General features: G+C 38.9%; 1 protein-coding gene and 1 pseudogene across 1 annotated transcript; both read left to right on the top strand.

The window, feature by feature from the left end:
* The first annotated feature begins 2,940 nt into the window (after nucleotides 1-2,940).
* On the top strand, nucleotides 2,941-3,879 carry LOC140613465 (olfactory receptor 5AN1-like). The gene has a single exon (XM_072791982.1). It carries the CDS (start codon nucleotides 2,941-2,943, stop codon nucleotides 3,877-3,879), a length of 939 nt encoding a protein of 312 aa, XP_072648083.1.
* Nucleotides 3,880-7,418: 3,539 nt separating this feature from the next.
* On the top strand, nucleotides 7,419-8,909 carry LOC140613467 (olfactory receptor 5AN6-like; annotated as a pseudogene).
* Nucleotides 8,910-23,645: the final 14,736 nt, after the last annotated feature.

Here is a 23,645-nt window from a genome sequence, read left to right as displayed (position 1 = left end):
AAAATGTTTAAAAGAAAAAAAAAAAGTAAGACTCTAGTGTTTCCCAGTGTGGTCAGCAGAATTCTAAAATGACCCTCAAGATTCCCACACCCTGGTGCGTAAAGACCCTGTACATCCCCCTTGAATGGGAAAGGACCTACTAATATGATATCACTCCTGTAAGTAGCTTATGTTACTTGGAAATAAATGAAGGGATTTTGCATATGTAGTCAAGTGCCCAATGGTTTACTTTAAGTTCATTATAAAGATCATCCAAGGTAGACCTGACCTAATAAGGTAAGGCATTTATTTAAAAAAAGGAGAGTCTAGAGATTAGAGATAGGAGAAATGAGAGGGGCTCTTCAGCCATGATGTGAACTACATGTGGAGAGAGACAGTCTTTGGGAGCTGAAGACCACTGTCTACAACAGCAAGGAACTGAATTCTGCTCTCAGCCTGAATGTAGTTTGAAGGGGCCTCCAAACCTTACATGGGATTATAGCCCCAGCTAACACCTTGATTTTAACTGAGACCTAAACTAAGCTATTTCATACCTGGACTCCTAATTGTGAAACTGTGAAATAATATTTATGTTGTTTTAGGCCACTAAGTTTATAAGTAATGGAGCAATAAAAACTAATGCAACCAATAGACAATTAGTCAGGTTTCATGGTTTATTCCCAAGTATAAAAGACATTAAAAGTCATCTAGTCCAACTCTTTATCCAAGTAGATATGTACATACTTTCCTGATTAGACAAATTAATTAACCTCTCCTTATTTCTTTCACTACATCCTTTTTAATACACTGAAAGTCTTTGTGTAGTTTTTAGGAACTGATCTCATAATCCATTCATTTCCTTAGACATCCTTCACATGTTTATCTACGTGGTTGGAAACAACATGCACAGAGATCATTATGGTGCTGCAAAGTGGTCCACTTACCAATGCACAGGACTATGCGGTGCTTAGTTAAAATTAGCTGGTCCAAAAGCAGATTTGAGTTTGGCCATCCAATTTATTAGCTCATTAGGATGTGAACCACTGACCAGGATAAAAAAATTTGAATGTGGACATATTCTAGAAGTCAATTATAAATGGAAGGGAATTTATAAATTCACATAATTTTGAAATGGGATTGTGAAGATTTAGGTACAGATTCTAGCTCCAACATTAATTCATCATGTCATTTTATAGAAGGCCTGAATCTCCATACATAATTTGTAAAGTTATGTTATTTATTAGAGAAACTCTCTAATGGCCCTTCTACTACAAATGTTCTTTTTTTTTCATTATCCCATGACATTTACTCTCTCTCTTCTTTTTAATTGGAGTTCAGTTTGTCAACATATAGCATAAAACCCAGTGCTCATCCCGCCAAGTGCCCCCCTCAGTGCCCATCACCCAGTCACTCCAACCTCCCGCCCACCTCCCTTTCCACTACCCCTTGTTCGTTTCCCAGAGTTAGGTGTCTCTCATGTTTTGTCACCCTCACTGATATTTTCACTCATTTTCTCTCCTTTCCCTTTATTCCCTTTCATTAATTTTTATATTCCCCAAATGAATGAGACCATATAATGTTTGTCCTCCAATTGACTTATTTCACTCAGCATAATACCCTCCGGATCCATCCACGTTGAAGCAAATGGTGGGTACTTGTCATTTCTGATGGCTGAGTAATATTCCATTGTATGCATTTACCACATCTTCTTTATCCATTCATCTTTTGAAGGACACCGAGGCTCCTTCCAGCTTGGCTATTGTAGACATTGCTGCTATAAATATTGGGGTGCAAGTGTTCCAGTGTTTCACTGCATCTGTAAGATAAGAAATTTAAGAAGTCTATCTAGGTGACCATCTGGTAGAGAAGAAGGTATCCTAAATTTATTCTATAATGATGCCACTTATGCTTTGCTATTATAGAACTCCAGTTATATATTGAATTATCAGAGGTCTTTTAAAAATGTATTATTTTAGGGACGCCAGGGTGGCTGAGCAGTTGAGTGTCTGCCTTTGGCTCAGGGCGTGATCCCGTGGTCCCGGGATCAAATTCTGCATCGGGTTCCCCATGGGGAGCCTGCTTCTCCCTCTGCCTCTGTTTCTGCCTCTCTGTCTCTCATGAATAAATGAATAAAATCTTTTTAAAAAATGTATAATTTTAGGGATCCCTGAGTGGCTTGGTGGTCGAGCGTCTGCCTTTGGCTCAGGCTGTGATCCTAGGGTCCTGGGATTGAGTGCTGCATCAGTCTTCCCATGGGGAGCCTACCTCTCCCTCTACCTATGTCTCTGCCACTCTCTGTGTCTCTTGAGAATAAATAAATAAAATGTTTTTAAAAATTAAATAGATTAAAAATGTATTATTTTACAAATGATGTACTATATGTTGGCTAATTGAATTTAAATTTAAAAACTCCATGTTTTAATCAATGATTCTTATTTTATATATAAGGATTTCTATAGCCATTTTTTCAAACTTGTCAATCAATTTTTAAATATCTCTTAATTATCATAGACCTCATGGAATAATTGGGAAACTGAAGCACTTTTAAAAGGCACTTCTTGGGGTGCTTGGGTGACTCTGTTCATTGAGTATTTGACTCTCTGTTTTGACTCAGATCATGGTCTCCTGGTTGTGGGATCAAGTCCCACATTGGGCTCTGTGTTCTGTGCGGAGTCTGCTGCAGATTCTCTCACTCCCTCTCACCCACACTCTCAGTCTCTGTCTCTCAAATAAATAAATAAATAAATATCTTAAAAATAATAAAAATAAAAAAAAAACAAAGAGGCACTTCTTGACAATTTGAGATGAAAAACTGGATCTTTTCATCAGGTCAGTGAGGCATTCCATGGAAGGAAACTATGGCACATATGAGATTGTAATCATAATTACAATGTAATGTCATTTCACCTGGGTCAGCAGTGCCTTCTCTTCTCTCTTTTCTGATTTTAGAAGCACCAAGCAATGACTGGGGGAGGAAATACTACAGAGATCACTTATTTCATCCTTTTGGGCTTCTCTGATTTCCCCAGAATCCTAGCAGTGCTCTTTGCTGTATTCCTGCTGATTTACATTTTGACTCTGACTTGGAACCTGGGCCTCATCATCTTAATAAGGATGGACTCTCACCTCCACACGCCCATGTACTTCTTCCTCAGTAATCTGTCCTTCATAGATGTCTGCTATGTGACCTCTACAGCTCCCAAGATGCTCTCCAACTTTTTCCAAGAGCAGCAAACCATCACCTTTGTGGGTTGTGCCGTTCAGTACTTTGTCTTTTCAACCATGGGACTGAGTGAGTCTTGTCTCATGACAGCCATGGCTTATGACCGATACACTGCCATTTGTAATCCACTTCTCTATTCATCAGTCATGTCACCCACACTCTGTATTCAGATGGTGCTGGGATCCTATCTGGCTGCACTCTCTGCTTCTATATCCCAGTTGTGTGCCATGTTTCAGCTTCATTTCTGTGGGCTGAATGTCATCAATCACTTCTTCTGTGACATGCCCCAACTATTAGTCCTGTCCTGCACTGACACTATGTTTGTAAACCTCTTGACTGCTATATTAACAATGATCTTTGGGATAATAAATGCCTTTATTATTATGATATCTTATGGCTTTATTGTCATGTCCATCATGAAAATCACTTCAGCTAAAGGCAGATCCAAAGCTTTCAACACCTGTGCTTCTCATCTGACAGCAGTTTCTCTCTTCTATACCTCAGGTATCTTTGTCTATTTGAGTTCCAGCTCTGGTGGTTCCTCCAGCTTTGACAGATTTGCATCAGTATTCTACACTGTGGTTATTCCCATGTTGAATCCCTTGATTTACAGTCTGAGGAACAAGGAAATAAAAGATGCCTTGAAGAGGTTACCAAAGAAGACATGGTATTGTTGAGGTCCTGTCCAGAGTTGTCCTCTCGAAACCTTAACCCCTAATAATGTGCAGAAGAGTGGATCTAACAAAATTCATACTGCCTTTGGATAAAGAAAGCTTTTTCGTTTTAAAGATTTTATTTATTCATGTGAGACACAGAGAGGCAGAGACAAAGGTAGAGGGAGGAGCGGCGCCCTGTGGAGAGAAGACATGAAAAGACATTTCTCCAAAGAAGATATACACGTGGCCAACAGACACATTGAAAAAATGCCCCACGTCACTTGACATAAGGGAAATACAAATCAAAACCACAATGAGATACCACCTCACACCAGTCAGAATGGCTAAAGTTGACAAGACAGGAAACAACAAATGTTGGCAAGGATGCAGAGAGAGGGGAACTGTTTTACCCTGTTGGTGGGAATGCAAGATGGTGCAACCACTCTGGAAAACAGTATGGGGGTTCCTCAAGAAGTTAAAATAGAGCTACCCTATGATCCAGCAATGCACTACTAGGTATTTTCCCCAAAGATACAGATGTAGTGATCCAAAGGGGCACCTACACCTTAATGTTCATAGTAGCAGTGTCCACAATAGCCAAACCGTGGAGAGAGCTGAGATGTCCATGGAAAAATGAATGAATAAAAAAGATGTGGTCTATATATACAATGGAATATTGCTTAGTCATCAGAAAGGATGACTATTTACCATTTACATCAATGTGAATGGAATTGTAGGGCATTATGCTAAGTGAAATAATCAGGGAAAGACAATTATCATATGGTTTCATTCATATGTGGAATATAAGAAACAGCACAGAGGATCATAGGGGAAGGGAGAGAAACCTGAATGGGAAGCCATCCGAGAAGGAGAAAAACCATGAGAGACTCTTACCTATAGGAAACAAACTGAGGTTTGCTGGAGGGGATGTTGGTGGGGGTGATGGAGTCTGGGTGATGGGCATTAAGGAGGGCACGAGATATGATGAGCACTGGATTTTATATGCAACTGGTAAATTACTGAACACTACATCTAAAACTAATGATGTACTAATTGATTGGCTAATTGATTTTAAATTAAAAAAAAAAAGAAGTAGTCACCTCCTTCAGTCTTTACTGACTGGCTTTGAGAGAGAAATATCTTTTGTCAGCCCTGGTAGGGATTCTGAGATTTTCTTTGATTTTTTACATGCATACTCTTGCTCCAAACTTTTTGTTCCCTCTTGAGAGAGAATTAGTAAAATTGTATGCCTTCTCTTTATCCTTCAAAACCAGGCTTGGTATGAAAAGCTACTCATTTGCTTTCTGAGAGCATTGCTAACCACTAAGATTTGTGGGACTTCTCCTAGACCCACAGTCAGGCAGTTCTCTTTGTGTTCTCACTAGCCATCTGTGAGCCTGCTTGCTCTTTACTCATATGTACAGATGTTCATGTTTCTTAAAATTTGTGCAACTTATTTTTTATTCTGAGTCTTATAAGTTCAACCATCTAAGGTTCTTTTTCTTTGGTATGCTTCTGCTAATTGTTATTTTTGTTAACTCTCAGTGCCATCGTGCTTCTGTACTTAGTGATTTTTGATTTTGAGCTGTTCATTCTTTTAGAATTCCATCTATGAAAACACTTTGAAGTCTGAGATGAAGGTGAGTTTCTCCAGAGAATACTTTCATCTACTTCTGTCAGGTACTGAGAACATTGCTATTAAAGTTGAGGTCCATGGACTGGTGCCAGTCTGCAAATGACAACAGGAGAAGATTTCCCCAGAATGTAAATCAACTACAGCACTAAGCACACTGTTTACTTCAGCTATCATGTATTTCATAGCAATACTTTGACTGAAGCTGTGAATTGAGTTATAATGTGCCACAAACTCCTTATCTCACGCCTGACTTATAAAAATGATTCATGGACTGACTATATTGAATTTTACTAGCCTATTGAATTGACTATATCAAATATTGGTATCTCTTGAAATTCAATTCCCATTTGAGGTTTTTCAGGCATTTCAAGTTGTGTGAAATTGGACTGCACTAAGCATTCCAAAGTGTTAACTGTATTGTAGTTACAAATTTCCTTGGTGAGATTAAAACAACTTCATCTTTTCTACTCAATGACAAGTTTTATTTTTTTATTTTTTATGATGACAGATGGTAACCATATTTATTATGGGAGCACAGTGCATAGAATTGCTTTTTTTAATAGAGATCAATTTGTCAACATAACACCCAGTGCTCATCCCGCTAAGTGACCCCCTCAGTGCCCATCATCCAGTCACCCCAACCCCCTGTCCACCTCCTTTTCCACTATCCCTTGTTCGCTCCCCAGAGTTAGGTGTCTCTCATGTTTTGTGTCCCCCACTGATATTTTTATTCATTTTCTCTCCTTTCCCTTTATTCCCTTTCACTAATTTTTATATTCCCCAAATGAATGAGACCATATAATGTTTGTCCTTCTCAGATTGACTTATTTCACTCAGCATAACACCCTCCAGTTCCGTCCACGTTGAAGCAAATAGTGGGTATTTGTCTTTTCTAATGGCTGAGTAATATTCCATTGTATACATAAACCACATATACAAGTTTTAGACATGCATCTTTCCTTCCGTTGAGGGATAATGATTATATGAGCTTTTACTTTTGAACTAATGGTATATTTCTTTGGGGACCCTGGACTTATATGGGAATCTCCTGTTAGAATCTCCAACTTGATTGGGTCCTTATTACAGATCCCTGAATCCCATGCAGCTAAAAAATATCTATGTGCATGTGTCTCAGCCTGATAAATGTCTTCAATACCAAACCAGTTTCACTGTTCTGCTACCTCTCTGGGTTCTCTTTTTTACTTAGTATTTGTTTTGAATAGTACTTAACATTTTTTTTTTAAAAAACCCAACTAACTGATGCATTTGAACAAATTTCTAAAATATTTATCCAGCATTTTTAGTTCCTACTTTGGGCAATGAGACTTCCTTGTATGATCTCAAGATAATATTTAGTTTGTCTTTTGAATTCTTGCCTGAGGTTCATTTGGTCCACTGCCACCTATTCATCTGTCATTAATGGGGTTTGTGTTTTTAGATATACTGTTTTTTTTTTCTAGAGATTTATTTAAGATCGAGAGAGCCGGAGGAGGGACAGAGGGAGAGGGAGTGAGTCTCAAGCTGACTCCCTACTGAGTGCTGAACCTAATGCAGAGCTTGATCTCACAACTCCAAGATCATGACCTGAGCCAAAATCAAGAGTTAGAGGCTTAACTGACTGAGCCACACAGACACCCCACTAGAATACATTGCTTTTTTAACATAGGTGAAGATCTACACTGGTATGGATTTTTTTGCAGATGTAGGTAATAAAAATATTCCTAAAAACAAATAAATAAAAATAAAATACCTGTGGGAAGTTTCTTTTTCTTTTCTTTGTTATATTGTTTACAGGGCACTCATTTAAGCTAGAGGGCTGAATAGAGAAATAACATCATGCATGTAATTTTAATAGCCTGAGGATACTGGAATAATAAGAGATTCCTTTTACTAGTCTCCTTCACATCTCAGAAGTACTATGGCAATGACGGAAGGAAGAAACAGCACTATAGTTACCAGGTTTATCTTATTGAGATTCTCTGAATTTCCAAGATGTGACGTCACCGTCTTTTCAATATTCCTAGGCATCCACCTCATGACAGTGTCCTGGAGTGTGGATCTCATCACCCTGATCAAGATGGAATCCTACCTGCACACCCCCGTGGATTTCTTTATCAATAAGCTTGCCTTCTTAGGCATTTGTTACATTTCCTCCACAAGTTCCAAGATGCTCTCTGATTTCTTGAAGAAGCAGAAATCCATCTCCTGTCTGGGGTGGACCACGCAGCACTCATTCTCTATCCTGGGCATGACTGAGAGCTGTTTCCTGGCAGCTATGGGTTATGACCGATGTGCTGCCATTTGTAATCCTCTGCTCTGTACTGCCATCATGTCACCCACCCTCTGTGTGCAGATGGTGGCAGGATCTTGTATAACTGGATTCTCGGGCTCATTTATCCAACTGTATGCCCTACTTCAGCTCCATTTCTGTGGGCCAAATGTCATCAATCATTTCTTCTGTGATCTTCCCCAACCGCCGATCCTATCCTGCTCTGACACATTTTTCTTTCAACTCATGACCTCTGTGCTCACAGTGATCTTTGGACTCACATCTGTCTTGGTTATCATGATATCCTATGGTTATATTGTTGCTACCATTTTGGAGATCACATCAGCTGAAGCAGATCCAAGGCCTTCAACAATCATGCTTCTCACTGACAGCTGTGACTCTTTTTTATGGCTCCAGCACCTTTGTCTATTTGTGCCCTAGTTCTGATGATTTTCTGAGCCAAAATAAGCTTTAATCTGTTGTATATGCTTGGTGATTCCTATGTTAAATCTATTGATCTACAGTTTAAGGAGTAAGGAAATCGAAAATGCCTCAAGCAGATGGAAGAAGAGAATATTTTCATAGAATTATTGATTACGGGGTACCTTTTAGGGCTTAGGACACAAAAAATACAGAACGGTGTATGAAAAATTGCTTTAACAGTACTTAATAATCCTTGTAATAGATTGTATAGGTTTTCACAAATATTTGCTTCCCCTCTATTCCCTGAGAGAGGATTTAACTTCCTCCCTTTGGAGTCTGGCTTGGGCATGTGACTTGTTATGGCAAATGAAGTGTGAGTAGATGTGACATATCCCACATCTAGGTAGAGGCTATATATATGAGTGTGATTTTTTTACCTTTTTATTTCCCAGTGCTTTCATTAGTGGTTGGCTTGTAAGGAATAAGATGATGATGCAGGATGAGAACCCCTAGCTGACACAAGATGAATATGTAATGTTAACAAGAAATAAATTTGTTTTGGATTGTTTGCATATACTCAGTGCATCATAATGTCATAGAAATTTGTACAGGCAGTAGTATGCTATTAAAAAAATTAAGAATTAACATTTGTAAGTTTCTTCAGGGCCAAGCAGTAATTATCAAGCAGTATGTTATTGACAACTGGAAGGATAGCAATTTATGTTTGGCACATAAAACATTTGATATGACTGTCACCTGTGATAACTTGGAAGGGAGGGGAAACCTGGGTGGCTCAACGGTTGAGTGTCTACCTTTGGCTTGGAGAGTGATCCTGGGATCTGGGATTGAGTCCCACATGGGGCTTCTTGAGAGGAGCCTGCTTCTCCCTCTGCCTATGTTTCTGTCTATTTTTCTCTGTGTCTATCATGAATAAATAATAAATCTTTAAAAAACCTTGGAAGGGAGATTATGTGGATAAATGGAATTCTTGTAGCATGAGTTAGTTGTTGTTCTACACAAATGAGATGAGCTCACAAAACAACTGGCCAGTTTGCATGGAAGAATGAAAGAGAATAGACAGAGTCAATAAATTTAGAGACTTGAGAGGAGCTAAGATGGCAGGATAGTAGGAGGATCCTAGGCTTGTCTCATCCCTTAAACACAGCCAGATAAGTATCAAGTCATTCTGAACAACCAAGAAATTGACCTGAGGACTGACAGGACAAACTGCACAACTTGAAGGAGAGAAGAGGTCACATTGAGGATGGTAGGAAGTACAGATATGTGGTTTGAGGGAGAAATGGATTGTGGGAGCTGCAGAGGGGAGGGAACCCTGGTCACAAAGGGAAGAGAGAGAGAGGGAGAGAGATAGAGAGTGAGAGACAGAGACAGAGAGAGAAGCACATGGGAATGTACAAGGAGAACACTTCTACAAAACCATGACTGGGAAAATGAGAGGGGTTGATTTTCATGAGGTTTGCAACCAGTGGGGCTCAGTCTCTGAGGATCATTTAAGGTGCATGGGGAAGCACTGTTTGCTCTTCCTGGAGTGCATCTGTGAGAGGTGGCATTTGCAGAGATGTCTCTTCAGGGACAAAAGAGCCAACGTGTGCCATTTACCTCCCTCGCCTCTCAGTATGGGTGCAGAAACAGCTGCTGGGGCCACTAACCCGAACACTAGCTCTTTAGGCTGCTTTGCTCTAAATCCCATGCTGCTGCACTCTGGGTCAACTACCCTGCTGGGTCAAACTTACATCAGTTCCAGCATGTTGAGACCCTCCCCCAGAAGACCAGCACAGGTCCCTGCTATACTAGGTCCCTAAAATTTGGAGTTTTAAAAGTCAGCAAGCTAAGCTGGGATAGAGCCCAGGCATATAATCCTGGAGATGGACAGTGTGAAAACAGCAATCTGAAGAATCCCTGAGATACATGAGAAGAAATTATTCACTCTTTTGGGACTATTTCCCTGAGAGCAACAAGCATGGAGACCCCTTTCAGGAGACAAAAGAGCTGGTTAGTCCCATTTCCCTCCCCCATCCCGCATCATAAAGCAGCTTCAATAAATAGCACAACACCAACGGAGGCTGTTTAACCTATTTAACACCAGTCCGCCACCCTGTCCCATGATCTGCTGGTACTCTTCTTAGGCTAGTGTGCCTAAGTCCCAGCGCAGTGGGCCCTTTCCCAGGAGACCAACACACATGCAACATGTCTACTGACTAGAGAGTTCTGCAAGGCTTCAGTTCTAGTGGAAGCAGCATCAGGTCTTATTTAAAACAAGCAGGCCAGAGTACACCTAGTTAAAGTTCACCACATTCTAGTCAAGTTCCAAATGCTGCCCCACTGCCCACTGCAGGCAAGGAGGGCCTCTGTAGACAACTGGCACAGAGCAGCCAAAACACAGTACAGAGTACACTCAGTACACACCAGAAACACTCCCTGAAGCACCAGACAGTGAACACTATATGACTTCTTCTTCACAAAGCCATTACTCTTAGGAGCAGAAAACATAACAGACTTTTCTAAAAGTTAGAGAGAATGCCGAGATGAAGGAATTCATCCCAAAAAAGGAGAAGAGAAGGTCATAGTCAGAGATCTAACCAAAATAAATATAAGTAATATGCCTGATGGAGGATTTATGATTAAAGCACCAATCATAAGGATACTTGCTGGCCTTGATAAAAGCATGGAGACCCTTCCTACAGAGATCAAAATAGTTAAAAACAGCCATAAATGAAAATTGCAAAAACTGAGATTTGAAACAGACTGGGTGGGTGTAATGACCACAAGGATAGAAGGAGCAGAGGAATAAGTAAGTGATATAGAAGATAGAAATATAGAAAACAATGAAGCTGAACCAAAGAGAGAAAGAAGAATTATGTCTCCTGAGAATAGACTCAGGGAACTCAGTGACTGCATCAAATGTAATCAAATTCATATCATAGGGGTCCTAGAAGAAGAAGATAGAGAAAAGGCGCAGAATGTTTATTTGAGGAAATAATACAGCTTCCCCTAATCTTGAGGGAAACTGACATCCATATCCAGGAGGCACAGAGTACTCCGATCAAAATCAACAAAAGCAGTCCAATAACAAGAAAAATTTTAATTACATTTGCAAAATATAGAAATAAATAAAAAACCCTAAAAGCAGCAAGATAAAAGAAGTCCCTACCTTACAAAAAGAAGACCCATAAGGATAGCTGCAGATCTCTCCACCTAAATTTGGCAAGCCAGAAGGGAGTCACAAGATATATTCAACATACTGAATGGGAAAAATCTGCAGCCAAGAATACTCTACCCAAACAAGGCTATCATTCAGAATAGAAAGAGAGATAGAGTTTCCCAGAGAAACAAAAGCTAAAGAAGTTTCTGATCACTAAACCAGCCCTGCAAGAAGTATACATATATATATATATATATATATATATATATATATATACACATACATATATATGTATTTATAAATATTTTATTTATTTATTCATGAGGGAGACAGAGACAGAGACAGAGACACAGGCAGGGGGAGAAGCAGGCTCCATGCAGGAAGCCCGATGTGGGACTTGATCCCGGGACCCCGGGAGAGAAAGGGAGAAGAAATGTGTGGGAAATATCAGAAAGGGAGACAGAACATAAAGACTCCTAACTCTGGGAAACGAACTGGGGGTGGTGGAGGGGGAGGAGAGCGGGGGGTGGGGGTGATTGGGTGACGGGCACTGGGGGGCACTTGACGGGATGAGCACTGGGTGTCATTCTGTATGCTGGCAAATTGAACACCAATAAAAAATAAATTTATTATCATAAAAATATAAAAAAAATGAAAAATACACAGAAACAAATGAAAATGAAAACACAATGGTCCAAAACCTTTGGGATGCAGTAAAAGTGGTTGAAAGAGGTAATATATAGCAATACAGGCCTACCTCAAGAAGCAAGAAAAATCTCAAATAAACAACTCTTTTCATCTAAAGGAGCTAGAAAAATTACAACAAAAGTACAACAAAAAAAGGACAACAAACAATAAAGCCTAAAGCCAGCAGGAGTGAAATAATAAAAGTTATAGCAGAAATAAATGATATAGGGGTGGTGGAAGGGGATGTGGGCGGGGGATGGGGGTCACTGGGCGATGGGCACTGAGGGGGCACTTGATGGGATGAGCACTGGGTGTTATTCTATATGTTGGCAAATTGAACACCAATAAAAATATATTTATAAAAAAAGAAATAAATGATATAGAAGCTAAAAAATAATAAGACAGATCAATGAAACCAGGAGCTTGTTCTTTAAAAACATTAATAAAATTGATAATCCCCTAGCCAGACTTATCAAAAAGAAAAAGGAAATTACCGAAGTGTAATCACATGTGAGAGAGAAGAAATGACAACCAACACCACAGAAATACAAACAATTGTAAGTGAATATTATGAAAAACTACATGCCAACAAATTTGACAACCTGGAAGAATTGGATAAGTTCTTAGAAACATATGAACTACCAAAACCGAAGCAGGAAGAAATGGAAAACTTGAGCAGACTGATAACCAGCAAAGGAATTAAATCTGTAATCAAACAACTCCCAGCGAACAAAAGTTCGGGGCCAGATGGCTTCACAGGCAAATTATACCAAACATTTAAAGGCGAATTCATACACATTCTTCTCAAACTACTCCAAACACACACACACACACACAGAAATGGAAGGAAAACTTCCACATTTATTCTATGAGGTTAGCATTACCATGATTCCAAAACCAGACAAAGACTCCACTAAAAAGGAGATCTAGAGGTCAATATCTCTGATGAACATGGATACAAAAATTCTCAACAAAATACTAGCCAATGGAATCCAACAATACATTAAAACAATCATTCACCATGATAAAGTGGTATTTATTTCTGGGCTGCAGGGTTGGTTCAGTATTTGCAAAATCAATCAACTTGTATACCATATTAATAAAAGAAAGAAGAATCATATGATTTTTTCAATACATGCAGAAAAATCATTTGACACAGGAGAATATACATTCATGATAAAAACCCTCAACAAATAAGATTAGAGGGAACCTACCTCAACATAATAAAGGCCTGATAAGAAAACCCCACAGCTAGTATCATCCTTAATGTTGAAAAACTGAAAGCTTTTCCTCTGTGGTCAGGAACAAGACAGGGATGTCCATTCTCATCATTATTATTTAACATAGTCCTGGAAGTCTTAGTTGTGGCAATCAGACAATGAAAAGAAATAAAAGTCATCCATGTCACCAAGGAAGGAGTAAAACTTTCACTATTTGCAAATGACATGATACTCTAAATAGAAAACCCAAAAGACTCCACCAAAAATTGCTAGAACTGATAACATGAATTAGTAAAGTCACAGGATACAAGATAAATGTACAGAAATCTTTTGCATTTCTATACACTAGTAATGATGCAGCAGAAAGAGAGGTCAAGGAATCAATCCCATTTACAGTTGCACCAAAACCCAAAAGAGACCTAGGAATAGACCTAGCCAAAGACCTAGTGAAAGACTTGTACTCTGAAAACTATAAAACACTGATGAAAGAAATTGAAGAGGACACAAGGAAATGGAAAAACATTCCTTTCTCACATATTAGAAGAACAAATATTGTTAAAATGTCTACTACTCAAAGCGATCTGCACATTTAATGCAATCCCTATCAAAATACCAACAGTATTTTTCACAGAGCTGGAACAAACAATCCTAAAATTTGTATGGAACCACAAAAGGCCCCAAATAGCCAGAGCAATCTTGGAAAAGCAAAGCAAAGCTGGAGTCATCACAATTCCAGTCTTCAAGTTGGAATTGCAACTGTCCATTGCAAAGCTGTCCTGATTAAGGCAGTGTGGTACTGGCACAAAAATAGGTAGATCAATAGAAGAGAATAGAAAACCCAGCAATGAACCCATACCTATATGGGTTCTATCTTTATCAATCTTTATCTAATCTTTATCAAAGCAGGAAAGAATATCCAGTGGGAAAAAGTCTCTTCAACAAATGGTGTTGGGAAAAATTCTCTTCAACAAATGGTGTTGGGAAAGCTGGACAGCAACATGCAAAAGCATGAAACTGGACCACTTCCTTATACTATACAGAAACATAAATTTAAAATGGATGGAAGATTGAAAGATGAATGGATAATGAAGATGTGGTTTATGTATACAATGGAATATTACTCGGCCATTAGAAATGACAAATACCCACCATTTGCTTCAATGTGAATGGAACTGGAGGGTATTATGCTGAGTGAAATAAGTCAATCGGAGAAGGTAAACATTATAATATAAAAAATAGTGGAAGGAAATAATGGGGAAAGGTGAAAAAAGGAGTGGGAAATATCAGAAAGGGAGACATAACATGAAAGACTCCTAACTCTGGGAAACAAATTAGGGGTGGTCGAAGGGGAGGTGGGCGGGGAGTGGGGGTGACTGGGTGATGGGCACTGAGGGAAGCACTTGATGGGATGAGCACTGGGTGTTATTCTATATGTTGGCAAATTGAACACCCATAAAAAATAAATTAATAAAAAATAAAAAAATGGATGGATGATGTAAATATGAAACAGGAAACCATCAAAAGCTTATACGAGAACATAGGAACCTCATTGACATTGGCTATAGTAACTTCTTACTAGATATACCACCTGATGCAAGGGAAATAAAAGCAAAAGTAGATTATTAGGACCTCATCAAAATAAAAAGCTTCTGAATAGCAAAGGAAATAACAAAACTAAAAGGCAACCTTCAGAATGGGAGAGTGTAGTTACAAATGACATATCTGATAGAGGATTAGCATCCAAAGTATATAAAGAACTTGTAAAACTCAACATCCAAAAAAAATAATTTAGTTTAAAAAATTGGCGGAAGATATGAATAGACATTTACCCCAAGAAGACATACAGATGACCAACAGACAAATTGGAAAAATCTCAACATCACTCATCATCAGGGAAATTCAAATCAAAACTACAATGAGATATCACCTCACTCTAATCAGAATGGCTAAAATTAACACAGGAAGGAAGTGTTGGTGAGGCTATAGAGAAAGGGGCACCCTCTTACACAGTTGGTGGGAATACAAACTGGTGCAGCCACTCTGGAAAACAGTATGGAGGTTCCTCAAAAGATTAAAAATAAAGCTACCGGTATTATGCTGAGTGAAGTAAGTCAGTCGGAGAAGGACAAACATTATATGTTCTCATTCATTTGAGGAATATAAATAATAGTGAAAGGGAATATAAGGGAAGGGAGAAGAAATGTGTGGGAAATATCAGAAAGGGAGACAGAACGTAAAGACTCCTAACTCTGGGAAACGAACTAGGGGTGGTAGAAGGGGAGGAGGGCGGGGGGTGGGAGTGAATGGGTGACGGGCACTGGGGGTTATTCTGTATGTTGGTAAATTGAACACCAATAAAAAATAAATTAAAAAAAAGAAGAAAAAATGAGTAAAAAAAAAAAAATAAAGCTACCCTATGGTCCTGCAATTGTACTAGATATATACCTGAAGGATACAAAAATAGTGATTCAAAGGGATGGATGCATGCACCCCAATGTTTATAGCAGCATTATCAAGAATAGCCAAATTATGGAAAGAGCCTAAATGTCTATCGATTGATGAATAAAGAAGTAGAATATTATTCATCCATCAAAAAGAATGAAATCTTGCCATTTACAACAGCATGGATGGGTTAGAGAGTATTATGCTAAATGAGAAAAAGTCAGAAAAAGACAAATACCATATTATTTCACTCATATGTGGAATTTAAGAAACAAACAGGAGGAACATGGCAGGAGAAATAAAGAGGCAAACCAGAAAACAGAGTCTTAGCTGAAGATAACAAATGAGGGAGCCAGAGAGAAGGTGGGCAACGGGGATGGGTATAAGGACACCTCTTATGAGCCCTGTGTGTTGTGTGTAAGTAATGAATCTCTAAATTCTACACCTGAAACTAAGTAGAATTTAAATTAAAATTTGGAGATAATTTTTAAAAAGAAATTTGGAAACTGATTTTTCATCTCCAACCAGTAAAGACTAAATTTGAAAGACTCAGGGAAAAAAGGGTAATAAAGCTCAGCCTTGCATTAAGGACCATATCAAGGATTGATTATCACTTCCCATTGTCTTAAACTCTCAATGGTTGAAGGTTATCCTCAGTAATTCTTTTTAATTTGACAAAATGGTTCACATAAAAGAAATTTAGGGACTAGATTATGATTCTCACAGGGAAGCCTGATAGGACTAAAATATTTCATATATATTTCAGAGAGAGATACAGATATCTAGAAAAGAATTGTGAGTGTGGCTACTGATCTGCAGGGCTGACCTAAATAAGTAGATAAGAAGTCAACTATTAATCTGGACTAGCAGAAATTTGATTATTTGAGACTTAAAAAGATTTTTTGGGCCATCAGTTTTCAATGGCCAGAAAGCAATCTGAGACAGCTGATCACACTCCAAAGAAGGAAAAATCTTCAATTTACCCTAAAATGTGGCAAAGAGGAGAGATATCAAAGTAAGAACTTCATAGCAGATGGAACCAAGTATTATGGAAAATAATGGATTGGGGAGTATGGAAATAGTCTCCAGTCATGGAATAGTGCACACTCCTAGTGTGAATGTTCCTCATAAGATCTGCCTAGTAGAATCTTGGGATTGCTATAGACCAGTGTGTGCTATATGTCTCTTCCTCCTGAGCTTTCAAAAGAGGTGTGTTTGTTGCCTTTTCCTGATCCAAGTTCCACCATTGAATATTGGGTATATAGAAAGTGATAACTTGTTTAGTCCACATGTTTCTAAACTGAGAAGAACCATACAGACATTATTAAGAGACTGCTTGGGATCCCTCAAAGATCCAGTCCTGACTGGAAAAGACACTAAGACAAATATGATTGATTGGCATCTAGAATGTGTAATGGACTCCTATGAATAAAAAAGGCCAATGTCTGAGTTAGTATGGACTAAGTAAATCAATGGGAATTTTGTGATGAAGTACAAATGATCTTGAAACATATTAAAGGATTTAAACCTCATTAATTATAAAGCAATACAAAATACAATTTCACACTCACAATTTAAGTAAAAACTAACAAGTGGACAGTATCAAGTGTTGACCAGAGTATGCAGTAACAGAGTCCTCATCTTCTGCTGATGAGAGTGTACACTACTACATCTACTTTGGAAAGCAGTCTGTCACTGTTCAATAAAGTGGCCCTACAGGACAGTGGTGAAAGGAAATCCTCCTAATGGTCAGAGTCCCAAGAAGCACAACTGGTTGTCTAATTTGCATTGAGAGAGAAAGCTCCTGGGTGAAAGATACACATGAGCTCTTAAATAGTGTCAGATAGCTTGACTGATTGGTCAGGAGCCTGGAAGGAGCAAGATTGGAAGACTGGGGACAGGAACATCCAGGGAAGAAGTTTATGGGGTGAACCTATGGGCATAAAGCAGAGATCTTTTTGTCGCATGTTAATACCAGAAAGTACCCATTGCAGTAGAAGTTCTCACACTTAGACGGACAGGTTGACAAGGACTGGGAATGTCATCCAGTCTCTCTCTTTGTATATTCCAGTTCATGACCATCATGAACAGAGAGTGAGCATGGTGGAATGGTTGAAGACAATGCTTTAGCTCCTTCTCACTAAGGCCAAATTACTGACACCACTGGATGCCCAATATGCTAGCAAATAAGCTAACCCTGAACCCTCAATTGTACCCAAGTATACCAGCCAAGCACTTGGTGGTAGTGGACTCTATCACCTTGGAAGGGAGATTTATGCTCACTTGAATTGACACATTCTTAGTTAAAAGTCTGCCTTCCATGTGTGCAGTATCTCTGCCAGTACCATCATCTGAGGGCTTACAGAACAACCAGTCTGTTCCATGTAACATTGCCTCAGCAAAAAGGATACAGTTTATAGCAAAGGCAAGCTAATGGAGTATGATCATGAGATCCACTAATCTTTTATGTCATTATGCAGAAGTGTCAGGTTTAATAGTTGAGTTAAGGTGTCAGCTAGAAAAAAAATCCTTATGGTTAAGGCACTATTGGGAAATCTGTATGTGAACTAAATAAACAGATAATATATAGTGCTTTCTCCTAGTACGTTAACTAGATAGCTCCAGAACCCAAAGAATGGAGGAGGATTTACATCCTTTCACCATCATTCCCAGTGACCCACTTTTGTGGAAGTGCTCTGCCGGGACACGGAAGTTGTCCAATGAACTCAAACCTGAAACTTTCACCTGATGCTAGTAGACCATCAGGCAAAGAAAGGACTTAGTACATAGTGGGGATAATTGACCTGATTATCAAGAGGAGTTAGGGTTGCTGCTACCCAATCAGCCTGAAGGAGTGTGTTTAGAGCCCAGGGGATTCACCAGGGCATCTCTGGATGCTTCTGTGCCCAGGAGAACAGTTAATGGGCAATTGAAGCAAACAAGAACTATTAAGAGCAAGGCAACTAAGGGCTCAGATTCTTCAGGGATGTCGGTGTGGGTTAACTCTCCAGATGAGCAACGTAGGCCAGCTAAAATAATGGCTGAGAGTGAGGGAAATCTGAAATCAGTAGTGGAGAGATAAGATTAATCTTCTGAGACCTCAGAACTAGCTCCTGTGTCCAGGACAGAAACTTGCTTCACTAACCCTATTGACTGTACCTCTCCTTTTAGGAGAAACTGAGGGCATCTAGTTCCCACAAAAATGGAGCTTTCATATTGTATTGGAGGTACAATGGAAAGGCATGAACAAATCTGAGTGGCGCAAAGAGTTATTTAGATCAGATAGTTCTTATCCACCTCTTAGGATCCTCTTAACCTCACCTGTTCCTGGGCCTTTTGGTTACAGTCCCAGTTATTTCACCTGGATGCAACCTGACAGTATCTCACCTCACATTCACTCCCGACTCCACATAAAATACTAACTATATCTTTGATCTAGGAGAGAAAAGAAACTCTGCTTTTTTATTATCTTGTTCTGAAATATTTGAACAAGTGTGTACACACTCTTTAACAAGAGCTATTTTGTCACATTGCATTGGATGGTGTTAGAGTAAGAAGAAAGAACTATCAATTACATGATGGCTGCACAAGTTCAAAATTAGAAGCTAATTTAAATAATCAGAATAAGCTTCTGGGAAACTTACTTACCAGAGAGGAAAACAGAGGCAGAGAAAGGTTATTAAAAATGCACTGATGTGGCCTGTAACCACCAGGCTGAACCTGTAACCTGTAACTGTTTCTCACAGCCTCACTTAGGTGCTCAGCAAGGGGAGCCAGGCAAAGCACTGCACTTACGACATAATCCGGGATGGAGATATGTGCTTTCTAAAAGTGGATATTAAAAACAAGTGTGTACTACTACCTGTGGGATAGTCTTCCTAACACTATCAGAACTAAATCATATTAAGCCCCTGTATCCAACTACCAGTTTACATGAAATACAGACGACAGTAAAAACATACTAAACTGTATTATGGAGACCGAATTAGCAAAATGCAGACTCTGAGAAATTCCAAAGGAAAACACATAAATTTAACAGAAAGACACTGACAGATAGACACATATACAGGCAAACAGAGATCCAGATACAGAGAGATAGAAAGAGACAGAGAGAATCCACACATTAAAAAAAAAAAGCCAAAACCCATCTTAGCAGTTAGGTATATGCAGTCAAATGATAAGAGTATAAATAAAAGTAAGACAGTGATTATCATCAAATCAGAAGAGTGTCTCCCTTTATGTGGGAAGGAGGGGCGCCATCGGGATGAAACATGTGGGAGACATCTGAGCAGGTAGTAAAATTTCTCTTTTTACATGGGTGGCAGCTACAAAGATTTTCTCCATATGAATCATTAAGCCATATGTCTTTATGTGGTTTCCTGTATTTGATTACTTTTAACAATAGGTTCAATTTTTTAAAAATAAAAAGCAAGTATAATATATTTGTAGAATCATAGCAATTCTTTTCTCATCTCCAATTGATTTTTCAGGTGTTCAGAATGATTTGGTAACTATCTAGCTGATTTCCAGGGACCAGACAAAATTAGGGTCCCCTACTCCTCTGCTATCTTAACTCTCTCTCCTATAATATATTTACAGTTGAAGTTGGTGAGATCAGGAATATCTGCGTTGTACCTCTATTGCTAAAAATAAAATGTATGGGGAAGGTCTGATATAGTAAGAAAGCCATTAATTAAATTAAAATTTGAGAAGTATATTATACAGCCTATTAAGACAGAATTTACAAAGTTTTAAAAGTATACAAAAATAATACCATGTAACAAAAACTGAATATCAGGAAATTGTGTATATAACACAATTTTTTTGATAAAAATAGAAACAAAAAATCGAGAAATTACGATAAAATATTAGCAATAATACAATTGCTAACATTTATTAAGCAATCCTAAGCACTATATAGACTTATTTCATTTACATTCACCACAACCACCACAGATGGTTGTTCTATGATCACCTCCAGTTGGCTAATTAACACAGTCACATTAAGTAAAAGGGTCAAGGTCACAGAGTTCTTAAGTAATTAAGTCAGAATTCAACCCAAGTGTGTCTGTCCAGAGTCTCAGCACATTATCACCAAAACCACAACGAATGACTGTTCTGATAAAGACTTCAGATATTGAGTGAGCATACAATCTGGTTTGTCTGGGACAATCCTGGCTTATGCTTGTTGTTTTGACATGATTGGCAATAATTCTTTTTTTTTTTTTTTTTAGAGACTTAACACATATTTATTAACTTGAAATTTCTGTATGTTGGTCCTACTCAGGGTCATAAAGCTGAAATAAAGATGTTGGAAAGATTGAGTTCTTATCCAGAGATTCTGAGGGAAAACCACTGCCAAGCTCATTCTTGTTGGAATAATTCAGTTCCTAGTGGTCGCAATACTGAGGATCCCATTTTCTTGCTGGCTGTCAGTCAGGAGCCACACTCAGTTCCTACAGTGTTCTTGCTCCATGGCCTCTGCCTCTGTATTTTCTTTTTTTTAATTATTTTTTTATTGGAGTTCAATTTGCCAACATATAGCATATCACCTGGTGCTTATCCTATTAAGTGCCCCCCTCAGTGCCTGTCAATAATTCTTTTTTTATGACCAAGTTGTTCAGTTTATTTTTCAAGTTGTTCAGTTTGGATAATAAATGATATGATCCCCCTGCACTGAGAACCCCTCGTAGATCTCCCAATTCTGAAAGTCTGGGAAGGGAAATTGGAGTCTGATTCATTTAGGTCATGAGGGGCACATGATAGCGTGGAGAAATGGACTCAGCTGGGAACGTTGCTCCATGTATTTTCCCTATCCCTGACTACAGTGCCTCTGTTCATTGCCTCGTCCCTTGCCACACTGGACCTTAAGGAGACCTTTAAGAGAATCTTGAGTTGGAAGCACCTCTTTTGAAGCAATGGCTAGTAGGAGCCATGGCTGAAAGCACAGAGCCTAGGGGAAGTAAACACCCCCAACTTGAAATGCTCAGATTGTGGTATTTGTGTCCTCCAAATCCCTGGAGAACTTTGTGCAAGTCTGGGCATGTGGAGTACAGTCAAGAAGATGGCACAGGTCCAGGACAAGGCAGTCATGATAGCAGCACCTCTCAGATTTCACGAGGACACACCTTTCAGAACATCTACAAGAATACCTGGGTAGGTGAAATCAGAATGGAACAATCTGGCCTCCTTTCTTCTTGCAACCCTGCTCCCCTATGCACTCAATCCAGAGACCTCACGCATCCAGGTTCAGTGACTATTTTTACGTTTTTATTTTCTCACAATAGCTATGCTCCCTCTTCCCTGTCCCCATGGGATTGTTTGAATTTTAACAGAATCCAAGGCATTTTAACTGAAAGAAAACATCTCCCATGGAATTTCAGGCATTGGCAAATTGGTGAAGTGAGGGATGGGGGACATGGAGGTTTATTGATAGCTCAAGCAGCCCCAGATTTTCATCACCATATAATCCTATTTTATAGGTCATTCCTCCTTTACAGATGAAGAAACGGAGGCACAGAGTGATTTGCTAAATCTCATAAAGTTGGTCAATGGTGGAGCCAAATATACTGTTTCTCAGTAATTAATAATTTTCCATGTATATTCATTAGGAATAGTTGAAATTTTTTGCTTAGTCTGAAAGAGAGTAGCCAGAGGGAGTTGATATAATTTTACTCCAAAGCAATTTTATGCTTATTTTGCATAAATATTCCATTTTTATGGCTTTTGAAATATTAAAATTGAAATATTAAAAATTGTCCTCAACTGCCATCTTTCTGAACCCATCCTCACACTGGATATTAATCATCATAATAGGTGATGTAAGAGGTCACTTAGTTTAGCTACGGTTCATTCTAGGCTGATCGGACCTTTTGACCCTACCTACTCTGTTTGCCTTCCAACCCTACCTACTCTTATTTGTTTATACTGTAAGAATCATCTTGAAGCTTTAAACAACTTATAAATCTAATCAAATAGTACAATGCTAATAACTAGGAAAATAAATATAAAAGATGCACAAACTTTTAATATAAATTTGCAGGACAGTGTAATTGCTAAATGTCTAACCCTAGAGCCAGTCCATGTGAGTGGGCTCCCAAGTCTGCCACTTGTTTGCATTGGGACCGTGGACAAATTCCCTAACTTCATGTGCCTTGTATTAAAATAGGAGTTTTAAAATAAATTTATTTTTTATTGGTGTTCAATTTGTCAACATATAGAAAACACCCAGTGCTCATCCCGTCAAGTGCCCACCTCAGTGCCCATCACCCAGTCAGCCCCACCCCCCACCCACCACTCCTTCCACCACCCCTAGTTCGTTTCCCTGAGTTTGGAGTCTTTCATGTTCTGTCTCCCTTTCTGGTATTTCCCACTTATGTTTTCTCCTATCCCCTTTATTCCTTTCACTATTTCTTATATTCCCCGTATTAGTGAGACCATATGATGTTTGTCCTTCTCTGATTGACCCACTTCACTCAGCATAATACCCTCCAGTTCCATCCACGTTGAAGCAAATGGTGGGTATTTGTCGTTTCTAATGGCTAAGGAATATTCCATTGTATACATAGACCACAGCTTCTTCTTCTTCTTTTTTTCATAAATTTATTTTTTATTGGTGTTCAATTTGTCAACATACAGAATAACACCCAGTGCTCATCCGGTCAAGTGCCCACCTCAGTGCCCGCCACCCAGTCACCCCACCCCCACCCTTCTCCCCTTCCACCACCCCTAGTTCGTTTCCCAGAGTTAGGAGTCTTTATGTTCTGTCTCCCTTTCTGATATTTCCTACCCATTTCTTCTCCCTTCCCTTCTATTCCCTTTCACTATTATTTATATTCCCCAAGTGAATGAGAACATATAATGTTTGTCCTTCTCCGATTGACTTATTTCACTCAGCATAATACCCTCCAGTTCCTTCCACGTCGAAGCAAATAGTGGGTATTTGTC

Source organism: Canis lupus, chromosome 21 (assembly GCF_048164855.1).
Source record: "Canis lupus baileyi chromosome 21, mCanLup2.hap1, whole genome shotgun sequence".
Lineage (NCBI taxonomy): Eukaryota > Metazoa > Chordata > Mammalia > Carnivora > Canidae > Canis > Canis lupus.
Note: the sequence above shows the minus strand (reverse complement) of the source record. Positions and strands in the feature narration are given on the sequence as shown.

What these genes read in the sequence shown, in the direction of transcription:
- LOC140613465 (XM_072791982.1), top strand. Translation starts at nt 2,941, where the DNA reads ATGACTGGGGGAGGAAATACTACAGAGATCACTTATTTCATCCTTTTG.